The sequence below is a fragment of the Colletotrichum tamarilloi genome, assembly GCF_030869305.1.
Source record: "Colletotrichum tamarilloi strain Tom-12 chromosome Unknown Scaffold_10.1, whole genome shotgun sequence".
NCBI classification, from domain to species: Eukaryota; Fungi; Ascomycota; class Sordariomycetes; order Glomerellales; family Glomerellaceae; genus Colletotrichum; species Colletotrichum tamarilloi.
Genome location: NW_026849393.1, coordinates 117,390 through 139,245, shown reverse-complemented (window position 1 = coordinate 139,245; position 21,856 = coordinate 117,390). Strand labels below are relative to the sequence as shown.

General features: G+C 53.3%; 6 protein-coding genes across 6 annotated transcripts; 2 read left to right on the top strand and 4 right to left on the bottom strand.

Moving 5' to 3' along the window:
• Positions 1-163: 163 nt before the first annotated feature.
• On the bottom strand, positions 164-1,107 carry CTAM01_04188 (uncharacterized protein; the record flags this gene model as incomplete). The annotated part of the gene is made up of 2 exons (XM_060520218.1): positions 164-914; positions 992-1,107. 2 exons carry the CDS (start codon positions 1,105-1,107, stop codon positions 164-166), a joined length of 867 nt encoding a protein of 288 aa, XP_060384863.1.
• A 5,428-nt stretch (positions 1,108-6,535) lies between these two features.
• Positions 6,536-8,139, top strand: CTAM01_04187 (integral membrane family protein; the record flags this gene model as incomplete). The annotated part of the gene is made up of 6 exons (XM_060520217.1): positions 6,536-6,697; positions 6,752-6,856; positions 6,910-7,206; positions 7,267-7,355; positions 7,409-7,476; positions 7,559-8,139. The coding sequence occupies 6 exons, from the start codon at positions 6,536-6,538 to the stop codon at positions 8,137-8,139; spliced, it is 1,302 nt and encodes a 433-aa protein (XP_060384862.1).
• A 387-nt stretch (positions 8,140-8,526) lies between these two features.
• CTAM01_04186 (FAD dependent oxidoreductase) lies at positions 8,527-10,034 on the bottom strand (the record flags this gene model as incomplete). Its single annotated transcript, XM_060520216.1, has 2 exons — positions 8,527-9,750; positions 9,873-10,034. 2 exons carry the CDS (start codon positions 10,032-10,034, stop codon positions 8,527-8,529), a joined length of 1,386 nt encoding a protein of 461 aa, XP_060384861.1.
• A 502-nt stretch (positions 10,035-10,536) lies between these two features.
• Positions 10,537-13,696, bottom strand: CTAM01_04185 (RNA polymerase III RPC4; the record flags this gene model as incomplete). The annotated part of the gene is made up of 4 exons (XM_060520215.1): positions 10,537-11,699; positions 11,754-11,890; positions 11,956-12,197; positions 12,716-13,696. The coding sequence occupies 4 exons, from the start codon at positions 13,694-13,696 to the stop codon at positions 10,537-10,539; spliced, it is 2,523 nt and encodes an 840-aa protein (XP_060384860.1).
• Positions 13,697-14,838: 1,142 nt separating this feature from the next.
• CTAM01_04184 (STAG domain-containing protein) lies at positions 14,839-18,414 on the top strand (the record flags this gene model as incomplete). The annotated part of the gene is made up of 3 exons (XM_060520214.1): positions 14,839-15,223; positions 15,279-15,491; positions 15,560-18,414. The coding sequence occupies 3 exons, from the start codon at positions 14,839-14,841 to the stop codon at positions 18,412-18,414; spliced, it is 3,453 nt and encodes a 1,150-aa protein (XP_060384859.1).
• A 470-nt stretch (positions 18,415-18,884) lies between these two features.
• CTAM01_04183 (telomere-binding alpha subunit central domain-containing protein) lies at positions 18,885-21,086 on the bottom strand (the record flags this gene model as incomplete). Its single annotated transcript, XM_060520213.1, has 3 exons — positions 18,885-20,678; positions 20,734-20,876; positions 20,927-21,086. The coding sequence occupies 3 exons, from the start codon at positions 21,084-21,086 to the stop codon at positions 18,885-18,887; spliced, it is 2,097 nt and encodes a 698-aa protein (XP_060384858.1).
• Positions 21,087-21,856: the final 770 nt, after the last annotated feature.

The window sequence follows — 21,856 nt, the reverse complement described above, 5'->3', positions numbered from 1 at the left end:
GACGATGTGTCACACTTCGAAACGGATAGAATAGAATATGAAGTGGATATTAATGAAGAAATGGTATATTGTGAGCACTTCAGACCAATACGATGATCCATCATAAATCTGTAATGTAAGGCGTGGCCGTAGAAAGAGCACAACTGTCGCCTGGCCCTCGAATCTAGTTCTTCCTCAACAGGGTGAGAGCTTCCGACAGCAAGCGGGCAATCTGCTTGCCATCCTCCCAGACAAAGTCATGATCGTGGGTCAAGTCCTTGACGATGGTGCACTCCACCCCGTCCTTCTTCAGCTTCGCAGCCATAGTATCGATCTCAGGCTCGTCGACCAAGGAGTCTTCCGGCGACCAGGCCAGCAAGATAAGCGGCTTGGTAGGCAGAGCATCCTTGAAGCTCCCTGAAAAGGTGGCCGGAACAACCTTGTTCCAAGAATTCTGGTCGTCTCCAAAGGCACCGGCAATAAATTGGGTGTAAGTCTGTTCGTGGCGGGCATTGAGGTTGTAAAGTTCGTATATGCCGGAAACGCCGATAAACGCAGTTGGCATCTCGACCTCCGGCGGAGGGGCCGCGCCCAGCGCAACGGATCCCATGGGCAGTTGAAGGGCCAAGGTAGCGCCGGCCGAGTGCCCGATGAGGATATAACGGTCCCCGATTTGATATTCACGCTGTAAGAATGCAAGGGCTGACCAGGTGTCGCGGAGGTGATCCGGATGTTGAGCACAACGAAGTTCTGCGGGAGAAGTGACGTCGGGGTCTTGCGGGTAGAGAGGGTGTGGAGAGAGACGGTAGTCAATGCTGATGAAGCCGCGAATCTCAGACCTGGGGATGGACCTGGACTTTAAGATTTCCTGGATAGAAGCGCCAAAGTCTTGAAGAGTCTTTCGGGGATCACGCCACGCACCACCGTGGACGTAACTAGAGTGGAGTGAGTTAATGATTTACTGAAGCTGGGAAGGGGGTGACGGTATCTCAGGAGAGGTTAGATAACCCACATTATCCAGTACCCAGAGGCATTATCCGTATGTGAGGGAAATTCCCACACTCCTAGCTTCTGAAGCTCGTTATCAGCAGCATAACGATGCTCAGTGAACTTGAGAGTGGTTGGCATGACGGCGGGTGTCCGGCCTGGGTTAGACGTTAGCAGAATGCTGCAATGCCTTAAGTCTAGCTTGACGAGCGGGTTGAAGCCAGACAAAGAAAAGCAGGCCGAGGCAGAAATTGAAGAGGGCGAGCAATAGCAATAGTACCTAGTCGAGACGGGGTAATTCGCAGAATGAGGGGTATTCAGGGTGACGAGACGCGAGTGTCTGGTCCGGCGGGGGGGACAACTGAGGAGGTTTGTATGTAAGGAAGTGTTTGTGTCAGTGCGAGGCTTTCGTGGATAACGAGATGTGTTTGTCACTCCGACGGCCCAGGGTTCGGAGCTGCTGACACCCGTTGGGTGGAGAGGGGTGAGTGGGGCCTTCCGTCTTCCGGGCTCCCGTCCTTACATCCGCGTCCGAGAGCGGCCGAATTTTGTGGCTTGTTTTCTCTGCTACTTGGCCCGGCTCCGAGCGTCTGAGGCCGTGTCAATGCGACTGTATGATTCTCGCCATTCTCCTGATCTAATTGATATTTCGTTGGAAATATTTTCAACTGCGAAATGACTTGTCCTTCAGGGCTTTTGCCTTTGCCTCGATTGCAAGTCCCGCTAACTCATCGTCGCGCAGCTTCTCTCATCGCTTTATCACCCAAGGAACACCAGTGCTTCATAAAAAGCTTTCTATTGAAGATTTACACATCGCAGCCTCTATAAAAACACCTAAGAAGCTTTCGAATTGACTGCTGACGTTTATGATGAACTAGACACTTTGAATGCAACCTTGGCAAACTGAAGCTGAGGGGAAATTGATCGGTAGGCGATGTAACGGTGGGTTGCGATCTGGAATCCTTTTGCCGAACTAGCAGCCGGTTCCCGACCGCCTGTGCTCTTCCACACAGACAATATGTCGATCACGGAAGTATAGCCTGGTGGTGTGGTGTCGACATGCCAATGCTCTGATCGCAGTGTTGGTTCTGCTACCGTCTGAAGACTCACTGGAGGTTTGCTGATCGATGCGGATATGTCACTGGAAATGAGCATGAAAGCCCCGCGTTCGCGTGTGGAGGATAACCCCCGTGGCAAAATCATGACGCCGCAAATCGCCTGATTCGATCCGTTGTGCCGCCGTAATGACGAGAGCGAGGCGTCTTTTCGGAGGAAAATGGTTAGAGAAAGACACTACCGTCTTCATCCAAGTCTCAAACCCTCTCTCCCGCCTGAAGCCCGGGCCTGAACTGGATATGAAGCCGAGGAATGGCGGCAGGGATGCCGCTCCTACGCTCATAAGGCGGGCCGGGGGAGGCGGGACGTGTTGGTTGGAACGACGTTGCATTGAAGCATTGGCAACCATTGTTTGGCCATATATGAGAGACGCTCTGAAGCCATAACGTCTGGGATCGATTTCAGGCTACTTGTACCCGGCTGTTCGCCCCGAATACCCCAAAGAATGTCTGATATTTGATAAATACCGTCGATAATGGGATATATTGCGCAGCTGTTGGATGTAAGCAAATACTACTGTTTTCTGAATCTCCAGATAAGCAGACAAGCGAACACCATCAGACCACACTTAATCCTGAATGACCATGTAGCCGCGGGTGCATTTTTGTGGGCTACGTAGATTTGGATATGCGGCATCTCCAACTGGGAATGTAATCCCTCCAGTATCAGTAGCGAGCCACGCAAAAGCAGAGCTACTGAAACGCCCCTTTCGAATATGGAAAAACTTCCGTATCTACGGCCATTAGCCCACTTTCACGCAGCCAGAATAGGCGATTGATAGCATGTGAAGGCATCGAGAAGAATGTGAGAAAGGTCTATGATGTTGTCCGTCGTTGCTGTCTACCTACGTACAAACGTGCGCGTACTGCTTCTTCTCACCCACTCATTGTCGCCGATGCTAGGTTCAACTAGTAGACGAAGAATGGAACGAGCCAACCCAATCTGGTCATGCTATTGTTGCCGTCACTTGCATGGCTGCCTGTGATGAAGATAACCAAAGTATGCCGATTCAGTATGAACGTAAGGTACTTAGTAGAGTTGTCAACGGGCGAGCTGTGTAATCCTTCGTTCCTTTCTGCGCACTCGTAAGCTGGGATTGGGATGGCGTTGGCCCTGGTGCTTTTGAGCGCATTCGCTCCTTCCCTCTTGATGTTGGTGGTGGCAGGATTGCAGGGGATTCGACATCCACTTTGGTCTAGACAATTTAGCCGAGGTTTCCGTACACAGGTACCAATATTACAGTGCAAAACGTGCCGATGGAGAAAGTACTCTAGACTTTCACAGTTCGCAGGCGTTGCCTTTGGATAGGTACCTATCTGGGCACCTGGGCAGGTACCTCATGCAAGGTACGCCGACGGCCACCATCTCATTTCGGCCGAGGGTGCAGCAAGCAGGTGCAAATGTGCGGGACGGGGGAGAGCGGCACCCGGGAGGAGGAGAAGGAGCAAGAGAAGAGAGAAGGAGCAGGAACAGAAATGCAAGCTACAGGAAGGGGGGCCCCAAGGGCACAGACTGGAGGAAAGAGGGAGAAGGAGAAGGAGGAGAATGGAGAAAGTCCGGTGCCGTTATTGCTTCTCCCGTCTGGTCTTCCCCCTTCTCCTTCTTCTCCTTCTCCTTCTGGTTCTGCTTCTAGAGCATTGTCTGTGCCCAAACGGTGACGCCTCATCGACAAATCTACAAGTATACTCCACGAGTCCACACAGTAGCGTATCCGTACCTCATTTCCATTACTTAGTATCGAACTTCAACTTGTACAGTCAGCCAGGCACGCCAGAAAACGGTTGGTTTGTGCCATGCCATTCCCGAATAACATGTGCCAAGATCAAGCGCCTTTTCTTAGTCACATTTCATCGTCGATGCCGAAGAACGCCATCTTCTGACACTCCACTCAGGAGCCCCTCGCAATCCACCCAAACCACTCCATGGATAAAGTATACAATCTACTGGAATACGCAGTAGTGTAAACAGAAAAAGCCCACCTTTTGTCGCGGCCCGGCCATCAAACTTCAAAAGTTCAAAGAGCCTAATAGACTAGCAGGCACCACGGCACCCTGTTCTTCTCCCGAGCCGGGCCCTCCACCTGTCACCGACGGCAAGCTTTTTTCACCCAGAGCAATCTCCAGACCTGGGGACTGCCCGACGTCCAACCCACGCGACCCCATTTCAATCTACAGAACATATGAATCATGTGCGCTATTGGCCGAGGGCTGAGCGCCGCTGTTTTGTCGTGACCCGTCAGACCTTGGAAAGGCCCTCTTGCTAGAACTTGCTGGCCACAAGTTCCAACACAATCCCGGGGGATCGAGCATATCTACCTTACCTAGTATACGGAGTAGGGCCACAACTTCACTTTTTAGACTGCAGAAGGTTCGGAGTTGACCCCCAGTAGCCCCTCTTACAGCCCCGTTCTCTCGTCTTGGGCATATTGCCCGCGCCCAAACAAGTTGCGCTTCTTCCTCTGCCGGCCGACACTGTAATCATCCCGTCTGGTCTGGCCTGGCCAACTCAAAACTTGGTCCCATGTGTCAAAACACTCGGACAGATGTTCATCTTGTTGTTATTTTCTGACAATCCGGTACCCTCCCTGCCCCGCACCGCTGAAAACCGAAAAGCTCAGGATCATATGGCGGTCATCACTCAAGAACGAAGGACGATTATACGACGATTGGGCGGGCAATGGGGAGAACAGGATCTCAATATGCAACTCGACGGGCCTTGCTCGTCTTTTGTGCCCTCTACTACGTATGGTCTGGCCCTCGCTCTTCTTGCAGCTCTCCCGCCGGCTCCCCCATCGCCAGTGCGCCCTGTCAGCCAAATTGGGTTGCATCCGTCGTTGCTTTTCCCCTTCGTCTTCTCTTTGCTCGTCAGCGTTCTCCAACACCACCCATGTTGCATCCGAAAGCGACATGCAGCCCAACCAGGGGCCGCCGCTTCGCCGCCTCCTAGTGTATTTCAGTCTTCCGCTGGCCGCATAGCTCGGCTCGTCAAGTCCGACGCTTCACATCACACACAAGTTCACAACTCCGACTTGCCAGTTCCCTCCAACTCATACCACGCCATGTGGCACCTAGTGGCAAGTGCGCCTTCTACCTCGTTAGCGAAACCTCATCTTAGCTATACGCTACGGATACGTTTTGTGTCGATGCTGCTAGCGCGCATGAAACCACACCAACCTCGTCCAGGGATGTTCCAAATCGCCGGGCCCAAACTACGACGCGTCTACCATGTTCAGCGGAGCTGACTTCCTCATTGTGTGCATGGTCGCTGCTCTGGCTTAGATTCCAACCTTCTAGCTCAATCGTGACCTCCATGAAGACAGGGACCACCGTTCACAAAGTTCAAGATTTGGCAAACACAACCACCAACCAAGGCCTAGCGGTGTGCTTTCACCGAACCTAGTGGTTTCGTGAAGTCGCGCTGATACCGTATGTTCTCGACCAGTGTCAGAACCTAGCTGGTTGCGAAGATGGTCTTCTTCGCGAAATTTCGATCAAGTAGGTAATCTCTGGGTGTTGGGAGTGGCCCGCGGCGGCTGTCCAAGAGCAGCAGCGGCACAGCACAGCATACCAATTATTACTGCCCACCGGCTTCTGTCCCCTCTCTCTCTCCTCTCTTTTCAGACATCACAACCGATGAGTACGCAGCGTAAGGCGAAAGGTGTTCCCATCTGCGGGACCGGCTGCAAAGAACTCTTGGCTCGTTCGTTTCTTCCTCCCGAGAGAGCTCACCACCCTCCTCCCTGCTTCCCACCTCCCGGGCTCCATAGACGTGCGTCTGTTCTGCATACTGCAACCCTCATCACGTTCGGAGGTAAGACGGCCTCGAATAATTGCATCCGCGGACTCAATCCGCAGATATTGTACAGTGGAATGCATTACATATTCGAACATGCTCTCCAGACCGAGTCCACTGTCCGGCATATACCCCCAGTAACCTTTCTTAGTCTCTGTTACCTAGTGCATCTTTACGAGCGATCCCCTTTCTTCCTCCTTCTTGACGAACAAGCATAGCCCGGTCTGGGACTATGGGACTTATTTCACAAATCCGCACCAGTCGAAGGATGCAAAAATTCCGTCCGGCCAGCCCTCGCTGGTCCCCTGCCTCCAATTCATATTCCATCATCATCCATGCGGCTGCTTTGGGCCGTGGACTGGTTTACCTAAATGCTCGTCTCTCTCCACATGTCGACCCTGCCTTGCCGGGGCCCATCTCCGGGGTCTCAGACTCGGCGACCCTCTTTCATCCGCGCTTCGGGAAGTTGGGAATCCAGCCCTTGGGTTCTCAGGCCAGGGTCCCTGGCATGTCGAGTACTGTACATCGATCCTGACCAGCTTATATCCCATTGTCTCGCTCATGTAACCATCCTACCGGGCTGCTTTGCTCTCTCTTTTCCCCGTTTGGCCATGCTCTCTCTCAGTTGTCACTCCCTAGAGCATCTCGGTACCACAGCCCTATGGCCGAGGTAGATTTATCAGAGAGCAATGGTGGTGCTCTCGTAGCCACTGCCATCACTTTCCTTGTTCTCTCTTGGTTTTCCGTCGTTCTCAGATGTTATGTTCGAGCTTTCATGACCAAAGGCTTCCAAGCCGATGACTGGCTCATGCTGGTTGCCCAGGTGAGTTTCCTTCTTGGCGGACCATGCTACGGCTTCACTGACTTGAACTGTTAGATCATATTCACCATCTCTTGCTCCTTTATCCTCCTCGGCGTTAATGATGGCCTCGGCCACCACAACCAAGCCCTGGATCAACGGAAGGAGGTCTCTGCTTTGATGGTTTGTTGGCTCTACTTCTTGTACTCGTTGGCGTCACTGACCAAGCCAAATAGTACCAAGCCTTGGCTACCGCCACATATGTGCTTGATATGCTGTTCATCAAGCTGAGCATTGGTTTCTTCCTATTGCGACTTTCAAACTCAAAGCTATACAACTGGATCATCCATGTCAGTCTGGCGATTATCACGGTTTGGAGTGTGGTCATCTTCTTTTGGAATGTATTCCAGTGCTCGCCTGTCGAAGCGCAATGGGATTATGCTATTCCCAACTCCAAGTGTGTATCGCCAGACGCTGTTGTAGCGGCAGCCTACTCCATCAGTGTCATGACGATTTTGAGTGATTGGCTCTACGTAAGCTGTCTTTCTCTTACGAACCTACGATGCCTTTGAGTTGATGTTAACGTCATGTAGGCCTTGCTACCTATACCTATGATATGGAGCGTCAAGATGACCAAGCAAGCCAAGGCAACTGTCATTGTCATTCTTGGCCTGGGAATTTTGTAAGTGAACCCATGATGAGATGGCCAGTAGGAAAGTGACTAACAAGACCCAGTGCCAGCATTGCAACCCTCATCAGACTCAAGTTCTTGGCCGACCTCAGCGATCTGACCGATATCTTGTGTACGATCTTGCCCATTTCCAAATCCCCTTTTCGTGCTCGAAAGCCAGAGATCAACCCCGGACCGTACTAACACGGCTGCAGTTGTGGGAACAGATGCCATGGTTTGGACCTTAGTCGAGCCCGGAGTTGCCATCGTGGCCTCCAGTCTAGTAACCATTCGACCGCTCCTCCGAGCATGGCGACTCAACGGATTCACTTCGACCGACCGAACACCGGGTATGAGCGGACACATCAGCGGGCACATTAGCGGAGGAATGAGATCAGGGGCGGCGCGGTCGGCGCCCCGTTCAGCACCCCGCGACCCTTACGGCACCGATAGCATCGACGGCATCGACACGGATCTGGAGCTCGGCGGGATAGGAAAACATGAACCCATGCCGCGGCCGAACTCTCGGCTCGGGTACCAGGGGCCGTTTGCGCAAGGCGGCTCAAAGACGGCGGGGACGCAACTCGGCTCGGATTACATGGCACCACCGAACCGGAGACAGGATAGCAACACTAAAAGCGAAATGTACGTAATCGAAGGAGATAAAGCGAGCGACACCTGGACGGGGGATAGGCTGGGCTCCCCGAGCGTGTCTTCGGTTGACCTCGACGGTCTCGACGCGCAAAGCCAGCATAGTGGGCGGGTCGGGCTTGGAGGAGGGAGAAGGGATAGATAATGGTGAATAGAGGGGAAAATTCCGACCATTGTATCGATACGATTATGTCTACCTTTGTGGTTTCATGGCGTTCATGGGTGCCCTAGGGGTGCATCCGGGCGCATCGCATACTGAGCAAAAGAACGGTATGGAGCTGCTTTCATGTGGCTTGGATATTAAGAAGACTGGTATAGATTTTGGATACTCTGGCCTTCAGATGCTTGGATGCATTTGGTCTTTGGACAATCAAGGCGGGCAGAAGCATAGATCATTAGTGTATGCTGGATTTAAACTAAACCGCGCCGCTTAGTGTGCGCGCGCGTGTATAAAGAGTCTGAAGCCATCTTTGATAGAGTAAGAAAGCCCGAACGAGCATCTTACACTCGCCATAACCCAATCTAAATACACTTAGAACGGATCCTGTTTGTAAGCCGCCTCCGCTTCCTCATACGCATCATACGAGTATAGAAACTGTTGGATATCAGGACATGTCCACCGCGAAGGGAACCCCGGCCGCGGCTCCTCCCCAGGCGCCAGCGACGCCGTCATGATCTCGTCGCGACGCTCCTGCTCGGGGCCATCGGGCATGTGGAAGTCATCGCGCTGCGCAAAGGATTCCATGACGATGCGCTGGCCTCGCGCCATGCGAAGACGCTGGTACATGGCCGCCACGGCAGCGAGCTGCGAGGCCGAGGTCGAGCTCGAACTCTCTCCAGCTTCGGCCTCTGTTGCGCGGCCGCCAACTTTGCCGAGCAGGTGGCCAAGCACGGCGCCGTCTTCAAGCGAGGAATTCGCGCCCTGCGCGAGATAGGGCAGCATCGGGTGACAACAATCCCCCGCCATGAAAAACCTCCCGTCCTTGCTCGCCCACTCGTCCAGCGGCTCGATCCAGCAGAGCTTCCACTTGTGCACGCTCTCCACCTGGTCAAGCAGTTTGCGGAGCAGGGGATCCCAGTTGGAAAATAGGCCGCGCATCTCCTCGACGTCGCCGACGACTTTTGTCGAACCCTCGGGGAGGTTGTCGGGAGAGAGGAGGCCGAGGTTGAGCATGCGGCCCTGCTTGACGGTGTAGGAGACGCCGTGGCCCCGGGGCCCGATCCAGAAGTGTACGGTTTCGGATTTGATAAAGGCCTCGAGCTCGGCTTTGTGAGGGCCCTTTAGGGAGTCGATGGGTATTGCGATGCGGAAGGCGAGGTCGCCTGTTAGGGAGGGGGGCGAGGGCCGGTTGAGGAATTGGGCGCGGGTGGCGGACCACATTCCGTCTGCGCAGACGACTACATCGCCGGAGACTGTGGAGGAGAGTGATGAAGAATCCGATCCCGGGTCGAGAGTGACCGTCGCGCTGGTAAAGTCGACGGAGTGGACGCGCGAAGCGAGACGAATGTCGACGCCGAGGGCGGCGCAGCGGTCGACGAGGGCGCGCTGGAGCTCGACGCGGTGGAGGCCCCAAAAGGGATGGCCGTAGCGGGACTGGATCGTTTCCTGGAGGCGCGGCTCGTGGGCGAGGAGGCGGGTGCCGTCGTAGCGGTGGACAGAGAGGGTCGAGGGAACGGTCGCGAGGGGGGCGAGGGCCGGGAAGAGACCCCAGGCTTCGAGGAGGCGCGTCGCGTTTGGTGTGAGTTGGAGGCCGGCCTGCGATTTTGTCTCTTGTGAGTTCGACGAAGTTTGGAGCTGAGAAGCGCTGACACGTGGAAGGGCTTATGTGTGTGTGTGTGTGTGTGTGTGTGTGTGTGGGAGGGGATGAGAGGACTTACACCGACTTCCTGCAGTTCCTTGACTGCCTCGAGGATCGTCACTCGGTGAGAAGGGTTCGCGAGTTTGGTCGAGAGGGCCGTTGCCAACCCTGCAAGACCCGCGCCGATGATGATCACATGTATACCATCGTTGTTGGAGCTGTTCTGAGTGTGTCCCTCCATGCTGGATAGTAAGACTGTGAGAGGTTATGAGTTGCGCCGGTGGCGGGTTGCTGTTTCCACTGATTAAACCGGTAGGTTGCAACAATCTCTTCTCATCATGATCGGTTTGACCAGACCTTCAAAGAAAGCTGGCCGCATGGAAATGGTCATTTGAAGAATCGTGACGAGATACTGCAGACATAAGCGCCGCCACCGCGTCTTGGTGGTTGGTGTTCACGGACGGTCTCACATGCGGAGTGTGGGGAAGACCGACGGGACGGCGCCGTCCCTCGGGTTCGTCCCATTTGAGAGCAGTCCGAACTGGGGCAATGTAATTAGCCTAGGGTATCTCTTTTTTTTTGTCTATCCTTTCAATACCTCCCAAACAAGACTTGGGGCCAAGTCCACTAGCGGCTTATGATGTTCCCCCGTCCGATCTGTTGGCATTAGATCACTGGCGGGGTAAATCGGCAAACGACGTATTCCATCTCTCCCATGCTCTCGTCAGCACTGTTGTACAGCCTTACGCTTCGGGAACAACAAGATCCTCTGGGTCAACCGTCCACTCTTCCTCGTCACCCCAAGTCGGCGCGAGAACAAATCTGCCCATGATCTTACCCATGCCAATACTGTCTCCACCAGGAACACCTTGTTTCGCCTTTTCGTCTGACTCCTCTACAATCACTGCCGTAGTCAAGAAGTTCATGCCCGCAGCCGGGCTGAGTTCGAGTGTTCTGCCTCCCCAGTCCAGCTCGACCTTTCCAGACTTGCGCACCTTGAGCTTGCCCATCATTCCAGCCTGGGAGACCAACTGGTTGATGTCTGTGAGATCAATATCGTCCTCGACCTTGGGTTTAGAGCTCTCTTCCGCCTTTGTGAGGTCGACAGCTTCGCCCGGCTGGTCGAGCATGACAACGTCGTCGGGCTCTGGCTTGACCTTGGGCGCAGTCGCAGGTTGCAGTGGCGGCAGCAAGGGCGGGAACTGGAAGAGGTATAGACGTCCGTCCTTGCTCGCAACCTCTGTCTCGGGTGCCTTGGAGTTTTCGTCGGTGACAGTGCCCAGTTCGCCCAACAGAAGCTCCATGTCGTGTGTAATCATTTCCACCTCGGGATCGGCCATTGCCTTCTTTGTCTTCGGTTCAGGGGTGATCTTCTCTTCCTCGGCTTCGGGAGTCGCGGATTTGATGTGGGCGTTGAAGTCGACCGGCGCAATATCCATAGCACCTGGTTCGCCGCCAGGTTCTGCCTTGACCTGGACCACACCCTTGGGTGCCGCATGCCAGACCTTTGTCTCATCTTCCATCGGGGGAATGGCACCAGACCATCCTTCGCCTTCGACAAAGAGGCTCTCTTCGGCCTTGCCCTGTTCTTCTGCCTCAAGTTCGGCCGAGGTCGCAATCGTCTTCTTCTCTTCTTTCTTGTCGATACGGGCGATACCCATGGGCCAAATGTTACCAGGCTTTGCGCCAATGAGGGCCGCCGTCTCTTCGTCGTCAGAGTCGGGTTCGCGATCGACAGGATATCCGGCGAGCCTATCGGCGTTGATTCGTGCTTCGCGATGGCCTGAAGCCTCTCCAAACGCGCCACCCTCTCTCTTTCGGCCGCCGCCGCCTCCGCCGCCAAAGAATCCTCCGCCGCCTCCACCACCACCACCACCGCCCCATCCTCCGCCGGATCTGCCACCTCCTAGACAATGTCAGTTCCAGAAAATCGAATCCATGATTCTCTCCTACAACACACCTTCTGTTGTCATTTGCGAGAACGGGCCACTAGCAACAGCTGCTCGCGACATGAAACCGCCACGACCCATGGCATCACCACGAGCTCGCCGACTGCGGCCTCGGGAGCGAGCTTGAGCGCGAGCTTCTGCTTTTGCCCTGGCATTGTCCTTCTCTAGCTCTTGTCTTGCAATTGCGTCTCGCGCCGCCTCGTCTCTACGCACCACTCTGGGGCGAAATCTGCTGGCTGAAGTGCCTCGGGTTGCGGGAGGGTTGGGTGTTGCGGTTCTGGAAGGTACAGCGGTTGCCGAAGCTGTTCCCAGTGCTGAAGATGGTCTCGAAGTCGAATTTGGTCCCTCGGTGCTAGGTGCGGCACTGCTAGCAGCTCCTCTTCCTCTTCCTCTAGTCCCTCGGGGTCGACCCCTGCCAGCGCCTCGAGCCGGGGGTGCTCCCTCTGGCATGATGACTGAGGGCAATGGGATGTAAGCAACAGACTCAGAACGATCTCCTTTGTCGTTTTTGTGACTGATCGCGGAACGTTGCCGTATTTTCGAGTTGGGTATGCGACAATGGCAGGGTAAAGAATAGTATTTGGTGGTGGTGTCTAGTGTCTGGTGGGAGAGTCACAGACGCCGCCCAGAGAAAAAGATGTTCGATTACCTCAGCGTGGTGGGGGACAAAACATGCTCCTTGTATATAGCACCAGAGGCGCCTTCCTTGTCCCGCTGAGTTGCACACCTACCTTGGAGGTGGGGTTGATTCACCCCGCATTCAGGCACAGATTCGATGCGACTCAACTTGAGTGAGTGCGCACTGCTCACTGGCCTTGAGCAGTACTCTGTACTTGAAAAACATTCAAGCCCGACAAAAAAAGCAATTAGGGGTCTCATATGAGCAAACAAAAGTCAGAAGAGCTGATTTGCTTATTTTGCTAATGCCGGTATATCATACAGCTAGTCAAGAAGAAGAAAGGCCTCATTTTACGCACATCAATGCTTGCTCTCCGTAGACTCTTGCAATCGTGCCTTCTCGACTCAGCATGATGCCAATCCACAGCCGGCCAGCCTCAACTGTACTTGCTCCAAACTTCACAATAACACATCCCCTGACTCTCGCAGCCGACCACAAGATACCTTCCTTCGTCTCCATCTCTATGCGCTTAAGCCTCCATAATTCATGCTCAGTCAAGTTGCTTTCTTCCTTGGCCTTGGCCTCGGCTGATCTGAAATCCCTCGCGCCAATGCGAGGCAAAGCACCGAACTCTTCGAGGAAGAAATTGCCTAATGATTGCATCTGGGACCCTCTCAAGATCAAAGTTCCAAAGAGGCCGTTTCCATGCATAGAGTCTCGTAGCGATCTCCCTACTAGGCCTTGGCTGTCTCTGTCTAGGATGACTGTGTCTCGCACCAGCAAACGGTTCTTTTGGTTGGGCACTTGTTTTTCCAGCCAGATTTCGTTGCGTCCTGTCCATTTGACAAAGCTCCAATCCTCACCACGCGCCGTTCTGCCTTGCGTCACCCAATCCAGTAGACACAGAGAAGCGTTGGGGGCAACTGTGAATATCTGAGTCTGCTCGTAAACGCTTCCATCAAAAGGCTGAACTGGATCTGGCAACTGGCAGATGCCGGAACCATCTTCTATGTGGACGCTGAGCGTTTGGCGCGTGACGATGTCAGGAGACGCGGACTTGAAAATCTTCGTATGACCCTGTGTGACAATACTGAGTTTTGATCCCGGTAGAGTGCGGATAGAGAGATTGACGCTGTCGCCCCCGACAAGTCCACCGCCGTAGGAAAGCAGAAATACCAGAACGCTTTTCTGGTCGGCTGCCGGTGTCGGAGAGATGAGTTTCAGGGGGTACTGATATGACATGCCCTTGAGACCTGACAAGCCATTGGGCAGGAGCTGGGCTATGATCTCGCCTTCGCCGGCCACTGAAGATGATTTGGGAAAAGGAGACTCCATCGTAGTTTTTGCTGGCTTGGGTGTTGGTTGGGTTCAGACGTATCAGGGGTACATTTGACAAGCCATGCTCATTAGTTGGCGTTGCTCTTCGTCTGCGATGAGGATTAGAGATGAATCCTGTGAAATACACAACATCCGGGGCCACATACCAGGATTTTGGTCAAAAGATGGTTTGATCATGAACAGGTTGCGATACGGCGTTCTTGCTGCAACTTGATATTGCCGAAAATCAGCCCGAGTCTGCAATGCTTGCTCGATGAGAGGTTCTGATTGATGTCAAGGAACACGGTGTGGCCGCGAGTGATCGAAAATGCACTGTGCTGCCGCCGGCGCCCCGCGAGCTCATGCTTCTAAACTCCAGCCTGTCAAGCTTGACCAGGATGCAGCACTCGATGAATAACAAATTCTCTCGGCAAACTAAAGTCAGATCATCAACATAAAGGTTCCTATGGAGATAACTTTATGCCGAGAGGGTGGAAATATAGAATAAGAGCTGCCCTGAGGTTAAGCCTGACATGTACCTAGAACGGCCTATCATTGGCACCTCGAGTAAAGTTGCTTGCATTCTTTCGCTCTCCATTACTCACTCGAGCGACCCCTGACCAAGTCATTTGTATACTATATTGTCTGCATCAAATACTAGGTGTACGTTGTGATAGAAAACCCAGATGAGCCGGTTGTAGGCCACACATGTTCCATCAAGGTGTGCTTATTCTCTGACGGGTGAGCGCGCCGAAGGTACATACGGACGGAAGGTAGGTATTCCGCCATAGTACTTCATATCTGAAGTGACTTCCAGTTTAGGTGCTGGGTGTGTGGTCTCGTCCTTCCTTCCGCGCCAGGCGGCCATTGCTCATTCGCCAATCAGCTGCACCATCCTTCGTACAGCACCAAGGCAGGGACCAGCGCTTCGATCCACCACACCCCAACCCGTCCGTGTCCTGTCTGCCACTCGCGAATTTGGAGAGCCCGTCACCTAAACATCTTCGACGTAAACGCACTTACTCAACGCGACAACTTTCCTCATATGCGCCACCCCTCCGGACATTCGCTCATCGGCGCGAAATAATTGTCGCTATTGCTGCGATTAACTGTCGGCATTCAGACGGTATCCAACTTTGCCTTTGCGTTAACGCGACATCATGGAGAGCGCGACAGCTTCCCCCGAACCCGAGTCGTCGCGTCGTCGATCTGGACGCGTCGTGCGAGCCCCCGAAAAGTTTAGCCCGGAGCCAGTCACCGCACCCAAGCGCAAAAGACATGATGATGACGATGAAGGAAACGACGACGATGACATTCTTTCGGATGCTACCATGAGCGATGCTGCCGATAGTGACGAAGACCGGCCCCGCGCCAGACCAAAGAAGCGATCAGGCGCATCGCAAGGGAGCCGCGCAAGGAAGCCCGCAATCAAGAAACCAAAGACCAACGGTGTAGCTCCGTCTGGTCATTCTGCAAGCCTTCCGTCACGGCCCAAGAAATCCGTCAGAATTGCTACCGCCGACAGGCAAGCCGAGGGCTTGTATGGTAAGTCGCTACCCCGGAACTCATTCGCCGATTCTATTATCTGACACGTCTATAGCCGATGTTTTCGGTTCGGGAATGCCCTCGGACGAGGTTGCGGATAAGTGGCAGACCAGATATCAAGCCAATGATGCACTTGCTGTCGTGGAGCTCGTCAACCTTGTGCTCCAGTGTTCTGGTTGTGACCTCGAAGTCACTGAAGACGACATTCGCGACCCTGATAATTGCCAGGCTCGACTGACCGAGCTTCAAGACCTGTTCCAAGAGGCATGTGCCCGTATAAATACAACAAACAACCTTTTGCCACGGACCAATGAGCTAACTTGGTACAGGAGCAAGTAACTGAGTACCCCCTCATTTCCAGGGCGAAGAACACCAAAGCTTTCCGTGACCTCCTCACCGGATTCTTCCGGGGCGTTGTTCGCAGTGTCCACGAAACAGATGTCCTGTACAACGACGCTACCTTGATGGAGAACCTCGTCCGTTGGATAGCATCCATGTCGACCTCTTCACTTCGCCCGTTCCGCCACACCGCGACAACTGTCATCCTCTCCCTAGTCTACGGCCTTATCGATGTCGCAAACACGCTCGACGCCCGAATTACTGCGATCGAGCAACAGGTTGCGCAAGCCAAGCGCGGAAAGAACAAGGCGAAGCTGGCTGAGATGCAACGTACTCTCAACGAGGCCAATGAGAATAGAGAGCTGTGCGGCAATCACATCAAGGACTTTTTCGACACCACCTTCATTCACAGATACCGAGACATCGACCCGCGTATCAGGACGGAGTGTGTCGAGTCCTTAGGATCTTGGATCATTGGTCTTTCCACAGTGTTCATGCAGCCCGAGTACCTCCGTTATCTCGGTTGGATGCTGTCAGACACCGTCGCCTCTACCCGACAAGAAGTTCTCAGGCAATTGGCACGCATCTTTAGACGTGACGTGCAACAACTGGGTCACTTCATTGATCGTTTCCGGCCTCGTCTCATCGAGATCTCCACCAAGGACGCCGAGGTTTCCGTCCGTGTTGCTGCCATCTCTGTCATAAACGTACTACGGGACACCGGAATGCTCGAACCAGACGAAGTTGACTCAATCGGCAAGCTCATCTTTGATAGCGACATAAGAATTAGAAAAGCGGTTGTCAACTTCTTCACCTCTTGCGTCGAAGATTCTATCGAAGGCAAGATGGAAGAGCTTGGTGGACAGGATGCGCTTGAGGAGACATTTGGTGAGATCGATGAGGACGATTACGACTCGCCTCGCAGTACATGGGTCAACATCAAATGTTTAGCAGAGAACCTCGCCGCGTTTGATGCGCAAGTCGAGGGCGAGCAGCAGGACAATGGCACAGGCCTCGCTACCGCCGCAGACGTCACCCAGGCGAACGTTCCAGACACGCGAATCTCTCTTGCCTCCCAGGTCCTTTTCGAAAAGGTCCCCTACGTGAAGCAGTGGGAGCTATTGGCAGGCTACCTGCTCTACGATCATACAGTCAGTTCCAAGTCGAAATCCAAGTCTCACGGTGCTTCAACCGAGACTGCTTTCAAGAAAGCTGTTGGACCGCAGGGTACTGAGGAAGCTATTCTGCTCGAGGTTCTGGCATCCGCGGTAAAGATGTCGATGCTGCAATCCGCCGAGATTGAGAAGAACAAAAAGAAGAGTGGACGCCCGGAGGTGACAGAGGCGCAAGAAGAGACCGCTTTGGAATTAGCGACAGTTATTCCCCAACTCCTCAACAAGTTTGGCGCCGACCCTGCCACTGCTACGATCGTCCTTAGGATGGAGCACTTCCTTGACCTCGAGGTCTTCCAAACTTTACGGCAAGACTCAACCAAGTATGAAAAGTTGCTCGATGAGATCAGCACTCAGTTCAATAGGCATGACGACAAGAGGGTTGTTGCTGAGGCCGCCGCAGCTCTTCTCCACTCTCGCCAGTACGATGAGCTTGAGGAGCTGACTGACGGAAAGCTTGCGGTTCTGTGGGAGAATGTCATCAACACCCTGCGCAGCTTCGACAAGACCTGCGAGCTATCTATGCGCGGCAATCTAGCAGAAGATCATCTGAAGGCGCTTTCCACAGTGCTGATGAAGATCAGTGAGCTTGCTCGCATATCCGACTGCATGGAGGTCTTGGAAACGGAAGGACGCGCAGCCGACTCAATGTCATCCACGATTGAGCTCCTGGTGAACATTGTTAGTCGAGGCACGTTTGATCAACAGACCGAAGACATTGACGACTTGGAGGATGAAGTTGTCTCCTTTGCTATCAAAGGTATTCAGTTTTACTTCATGTGGAAGGTGCGGAGCTTCCAGAAGCTCATTCAAAGTGAAACCGAAATACCCGACTCTGTGGTGGATCAGGTTTCTGTCTTGCGTAAAAGATACGACGTCGGTCTGATCAAAACTCTGTCGTCCCGAGCTATCATCGATGATATCCGCATGTTTGCCACTGGCGCTCTCTGCGATATCCACGTGCTTTTCGGCTCCTTGAGAAACTGGACTGAAGAATCTCGCGGAAACGCAAACTACAAGAAACTTGCGAGGCTGGCTCACGAGCTTGAGCCCAAGCTTCTGCCAGAGCTGATTTCAATCTACGACGGCGTCGAGAAGACCTTTGCGAAGCGGACAAAGAAGATTCTCAACGAGCCAGCCGAAGATGAAGAACCAATGGACGACGACGACTCTGATGAAGAGGAGGACGAAGACGAAGGCCTAACGCAAGAGGAGAAGCTGGCGCTAGAGCTCAAATCTGAAAAGGCCCTGTGTGAATTGGCGGCCAAGTACGTCCTCGCTATTGCTCAGAAGGTCCTTGATCAATCAGGGCCGCACGCGGGCAAGCTTCACAAGCGACTTCTACGAAACCAGAGCAGGCTCGGCAAGAACTTCAGTGAGGTGGTGGCGTACCTTGATCCCAAAAAGGTCCGGGATCACCTGTACGGCAAGAAGTTGCAGAAGTCCAAGGCGGCATCGACAAGGTCCGCTGCTGCGAAGCCCGCCATTAGCGAAGAGATTGTCGTCGACGATGACGATGAAGAGGCAGACGAAGAAGAAGCAGTCGAGGAGCCTGAGCCGGAAGAGGGCTCGAAAGAAGATCTACGACGGCGGGAGCTACTCGAGGAGGAGGAAGAAGAGGAACCTGACGTGGAGGAGCCGCCTGCTACTAATGACGACGACGATGTACTGGGCGACTAAATCAAATTTTCTGACTATCGGGAGGATTAAACCACGGCTTACATCTCTGACGTTCTTTTGCTCTGTTTATACAAGGATACTGGCTGCGAGCCTCCCTCTACCCTCCACGTTCTTCCTGTGCGCTTGTCTATGTCTGGCTCGGTCTTCCACTGCGGGATGGCCAGAGGCGAGGTGGCTTGGTAGTGTCTTCGTGGATCGCTCTTGCAAGTAGGGTTAATGCTGGGTTGTGTGACGGCGAACGGGAGCGCCAGTCTAGGATGGATGGCTCATTTGACTCGAGGCGTTAGAACGGGGATAAAAGACAACTGATTAGCTCTTGTACTAGCTGATACGACACGATTTCATTAGGGATACATCGTTCTGTTACAAGTCCTTGGGCCCGTGAAGGCCGCCGTTCTGCAAATTTGTCATCAATCGTTGTAAACATATGTCCCAAAACCTCCTGTATACGCCCGTGCTTGGCCACCTGGCTAGTGGCCGCTTATTTTGGTTCCGAAAAGCCCATACATACGCTGCCATCTCTTTCCTGTCCCTGCATCTGCCTTTTCGCTGTCTGGCTCCTTGACTTGGATGCCATACTGACGTATGCAGCAAGTGAAGGGACGGTTTGAGATAGCCAGCTTCTCGTTCTTGGACGCCCCGTCCGCAACCGCATTCTCATCGTCGGAATCAGGGGGTCGGTCGCTGGTTTTCTTCTTCTTTCCCACGTTGGCCTTTTGCTTCTTGCCCTGCTCGGCCAATGTCGTGGTCTTCTTCTCTTCGAGGTCTCCCCAGAGGATGAACATTTTCTCGCGCAGCTGGGACAAAGCGTCCGCGTTGGTGCGGAAGTCGCATGCGTCAAGGCCTGTCAGGAGCTGGGCGTCCATGTTATCCACCACAACCCAGAATTTGTTCGTCTTCTTCTCTCGTGTCTTTGGGTCCTTGGCTGCGGTGGCATCCTGGAGACATAGAGCAAAGCGCCACTCCCAGTTCTGCTCGCTCGTGCTTACGTACTTGTCGATGGTTACGCGCCCTTGTTCGTCGTCGTCGTCATTATCGTCCTCCGAGTCTGTGCCAGAATAATCGGACAGAACGTCGTATTCGTTTCGCTTGTGGACACAAGCAAAATCCTGTATCCTGGGAGGGTGGAAGTCGACTATGCGAACATAGGTCCGGTACTGTGCGTCGTGGAAGGGAAGTTTGACTATCAGGGGCGCGTTCTGGAAGACCAATTCTTGTGTTGCTGGTTCGAGAATGGTAGCCACGTCGACGGCCGGCTCATCGTGGTTTTCGCAGACCACTTGCTCGTTGAGGTCTGGCGGTGTTTCGATTTCTTTGCCTTCGCCCGCCTCCTTTTCAGTTTCCTTCTCCTTCTCTGCAGCTTGACCTCGTTTCAATGATCGACGTTGCTTGGCATTCCGAGGTTTTTGTTCGGGCTGGTCTGCCGCCGGCCTTTTCTTGTCCGTTCCTTTTGTGTAATTCGTTTCTTTCGAATCAGCTTTGAGTTGCTTCTCGTAGTCCCGCTTCCTTCTGAGGGCATTCTTGACGTGGGGGTCCATTGACTCTCCTTCTTCCGGCATATCCAACTTATCGACACAGATCTTGTTTTTGAATGCATTCCGATCTTCCCGAAGGAACCCCTCCAGGTTTTGCCCGTTGGATCCATACTTGATCTGGACATTGAACAAGTGAATCCAATCGTCCTTTTTTATCCTTCTTTCTCGGATGACAGTGGCATGGGGATTCCAGCAGGTGATTTGCATGGTTTGCTTGCCAAAAGGCCCCTCTGACTGGATATCGGAGGGGGATTTTCGAGTCTTAGCATGGGTGTAGCCGTATGGGTCACCGTCTCGGCCACCATTAGTGTCTAGGCGTTTGTTGGTGTAGTGAAAGAAGCCAGAATTCTCTGTGTAATCCGAAACGTACAACGTCACCTTGTCTCCGAAGTCGTGTGGATCTTTTACGACCTGGACGATGAGATCATGGAACTTGCCGTCTCGAACATCTTGCAACTCGCACAGCTTGTTCTTTATATTGAGCGATTGATTGGCTTGAATCTCAAACACTTCAGGTTCGGGGATTTCCGTCTTGTCGATGTTGTGGTACAGCCAAGAGATATACTGCCCCTCTATGGGTGCTGGGTTTCGCTTCTTGTCTTCGGCGGATGGCTTTGAGGGGGCTGGCGGGTGCTGAGGAGGAGGGGGTATCGTTATTGCTGAATAGATGTGGAGGGTTGTGCTGAAATTGCTTATCAGAGACAAGGGATCACTCCTGTACCTCTGAGTCTGGGCCAATTGTCAGTATATCAAATAGTCTGCAGAAGACAAGTCAGTGGTTTACCTTTACTTGATGAGCAACAACAACATCGCCCCTTTGGGCAGTGGGCATGTCTCCCTTAGGTCGGAAGATGTCGAGTTTCACGTCTCGGCCCTCAGACTCATTCGATAGAGACATGTCAATGAGCCTCATTTGACATTTGTAATCTGAAGAGACATTAGCTGGATTTGGATAGACAATGATTTGAGTACACTACCTTTTTTGACAGTAGGTATCGGGCGACGGAAATCCTTGACGAGACCAATAACATTCACGATACTTCTCGGGAGGACCTTGAACTCAACGATGTCGCTCAGGGGCGTAAAGCCCTTTGGGAGATCCATGGCCTTTTTGGCTTCGGTCTCCGCCATCGCCATGATTTAGACCAATGGAAGATAGGATAAATGTTCGCAAAGACAGGCGGAAAGGCACGTCGTTTGCCGCTCTCATAGCCCGCAAAGGCGACTGAAGAATTCTAGAAGTCCGACTCTGCGTTTGGCATGTCGTAGAGGCACTTAAGTTTGCTGGCCGTTTGACGCGTCTTACAGCTGGGGAGCTGTATCTCAAAGGCGCGTCGCGCTCCACCAAAAGGAAAGTCACTTTACGCGGGGACTTACTTGTGTTTGCTTGTTGGATTTGCATGAGGTACCTGGTATGTAACCCCCATGCGTTTTAGGTACCGTCCCCTTCACAGGAGCCAGGTTGCAACCCAGCCCGATAAAGGAGGGGCACACGCACCTGCTGGTCTCAGCTGCTTCAGCTACCTAGATACTGCGTAGGCAGGTGCCTACGCCTGTCTAAGCACGCAGTAAGGGAAGGAACTCCGGACGCAGGTAATGTACTGGGGCTTCCAGCTGGAAGACAGATAGCTGCCTGCCGCTATCAAATAGGTGGATTTAGCTCCCTGTGTCACTATCCTGTGGAAGTTTAGGTAGGTGCGGTAGCCCAAAGCAAGCAACTGTCGGGCCGTCGCGGGGAAGATACCTGAGCGAAGGGGAGCGGAGTACCCTACTAGCTTTCAATGACATAATCCCCTAGGAAACCAAGCTAAAAGCACCGTCAAAAGCCAAAGTGGGGTGATAATCTCTTACCACGATACTCGACTCTCTATTGCATTAAGCCCTTTGCTGCAAACCTAGATATTGAA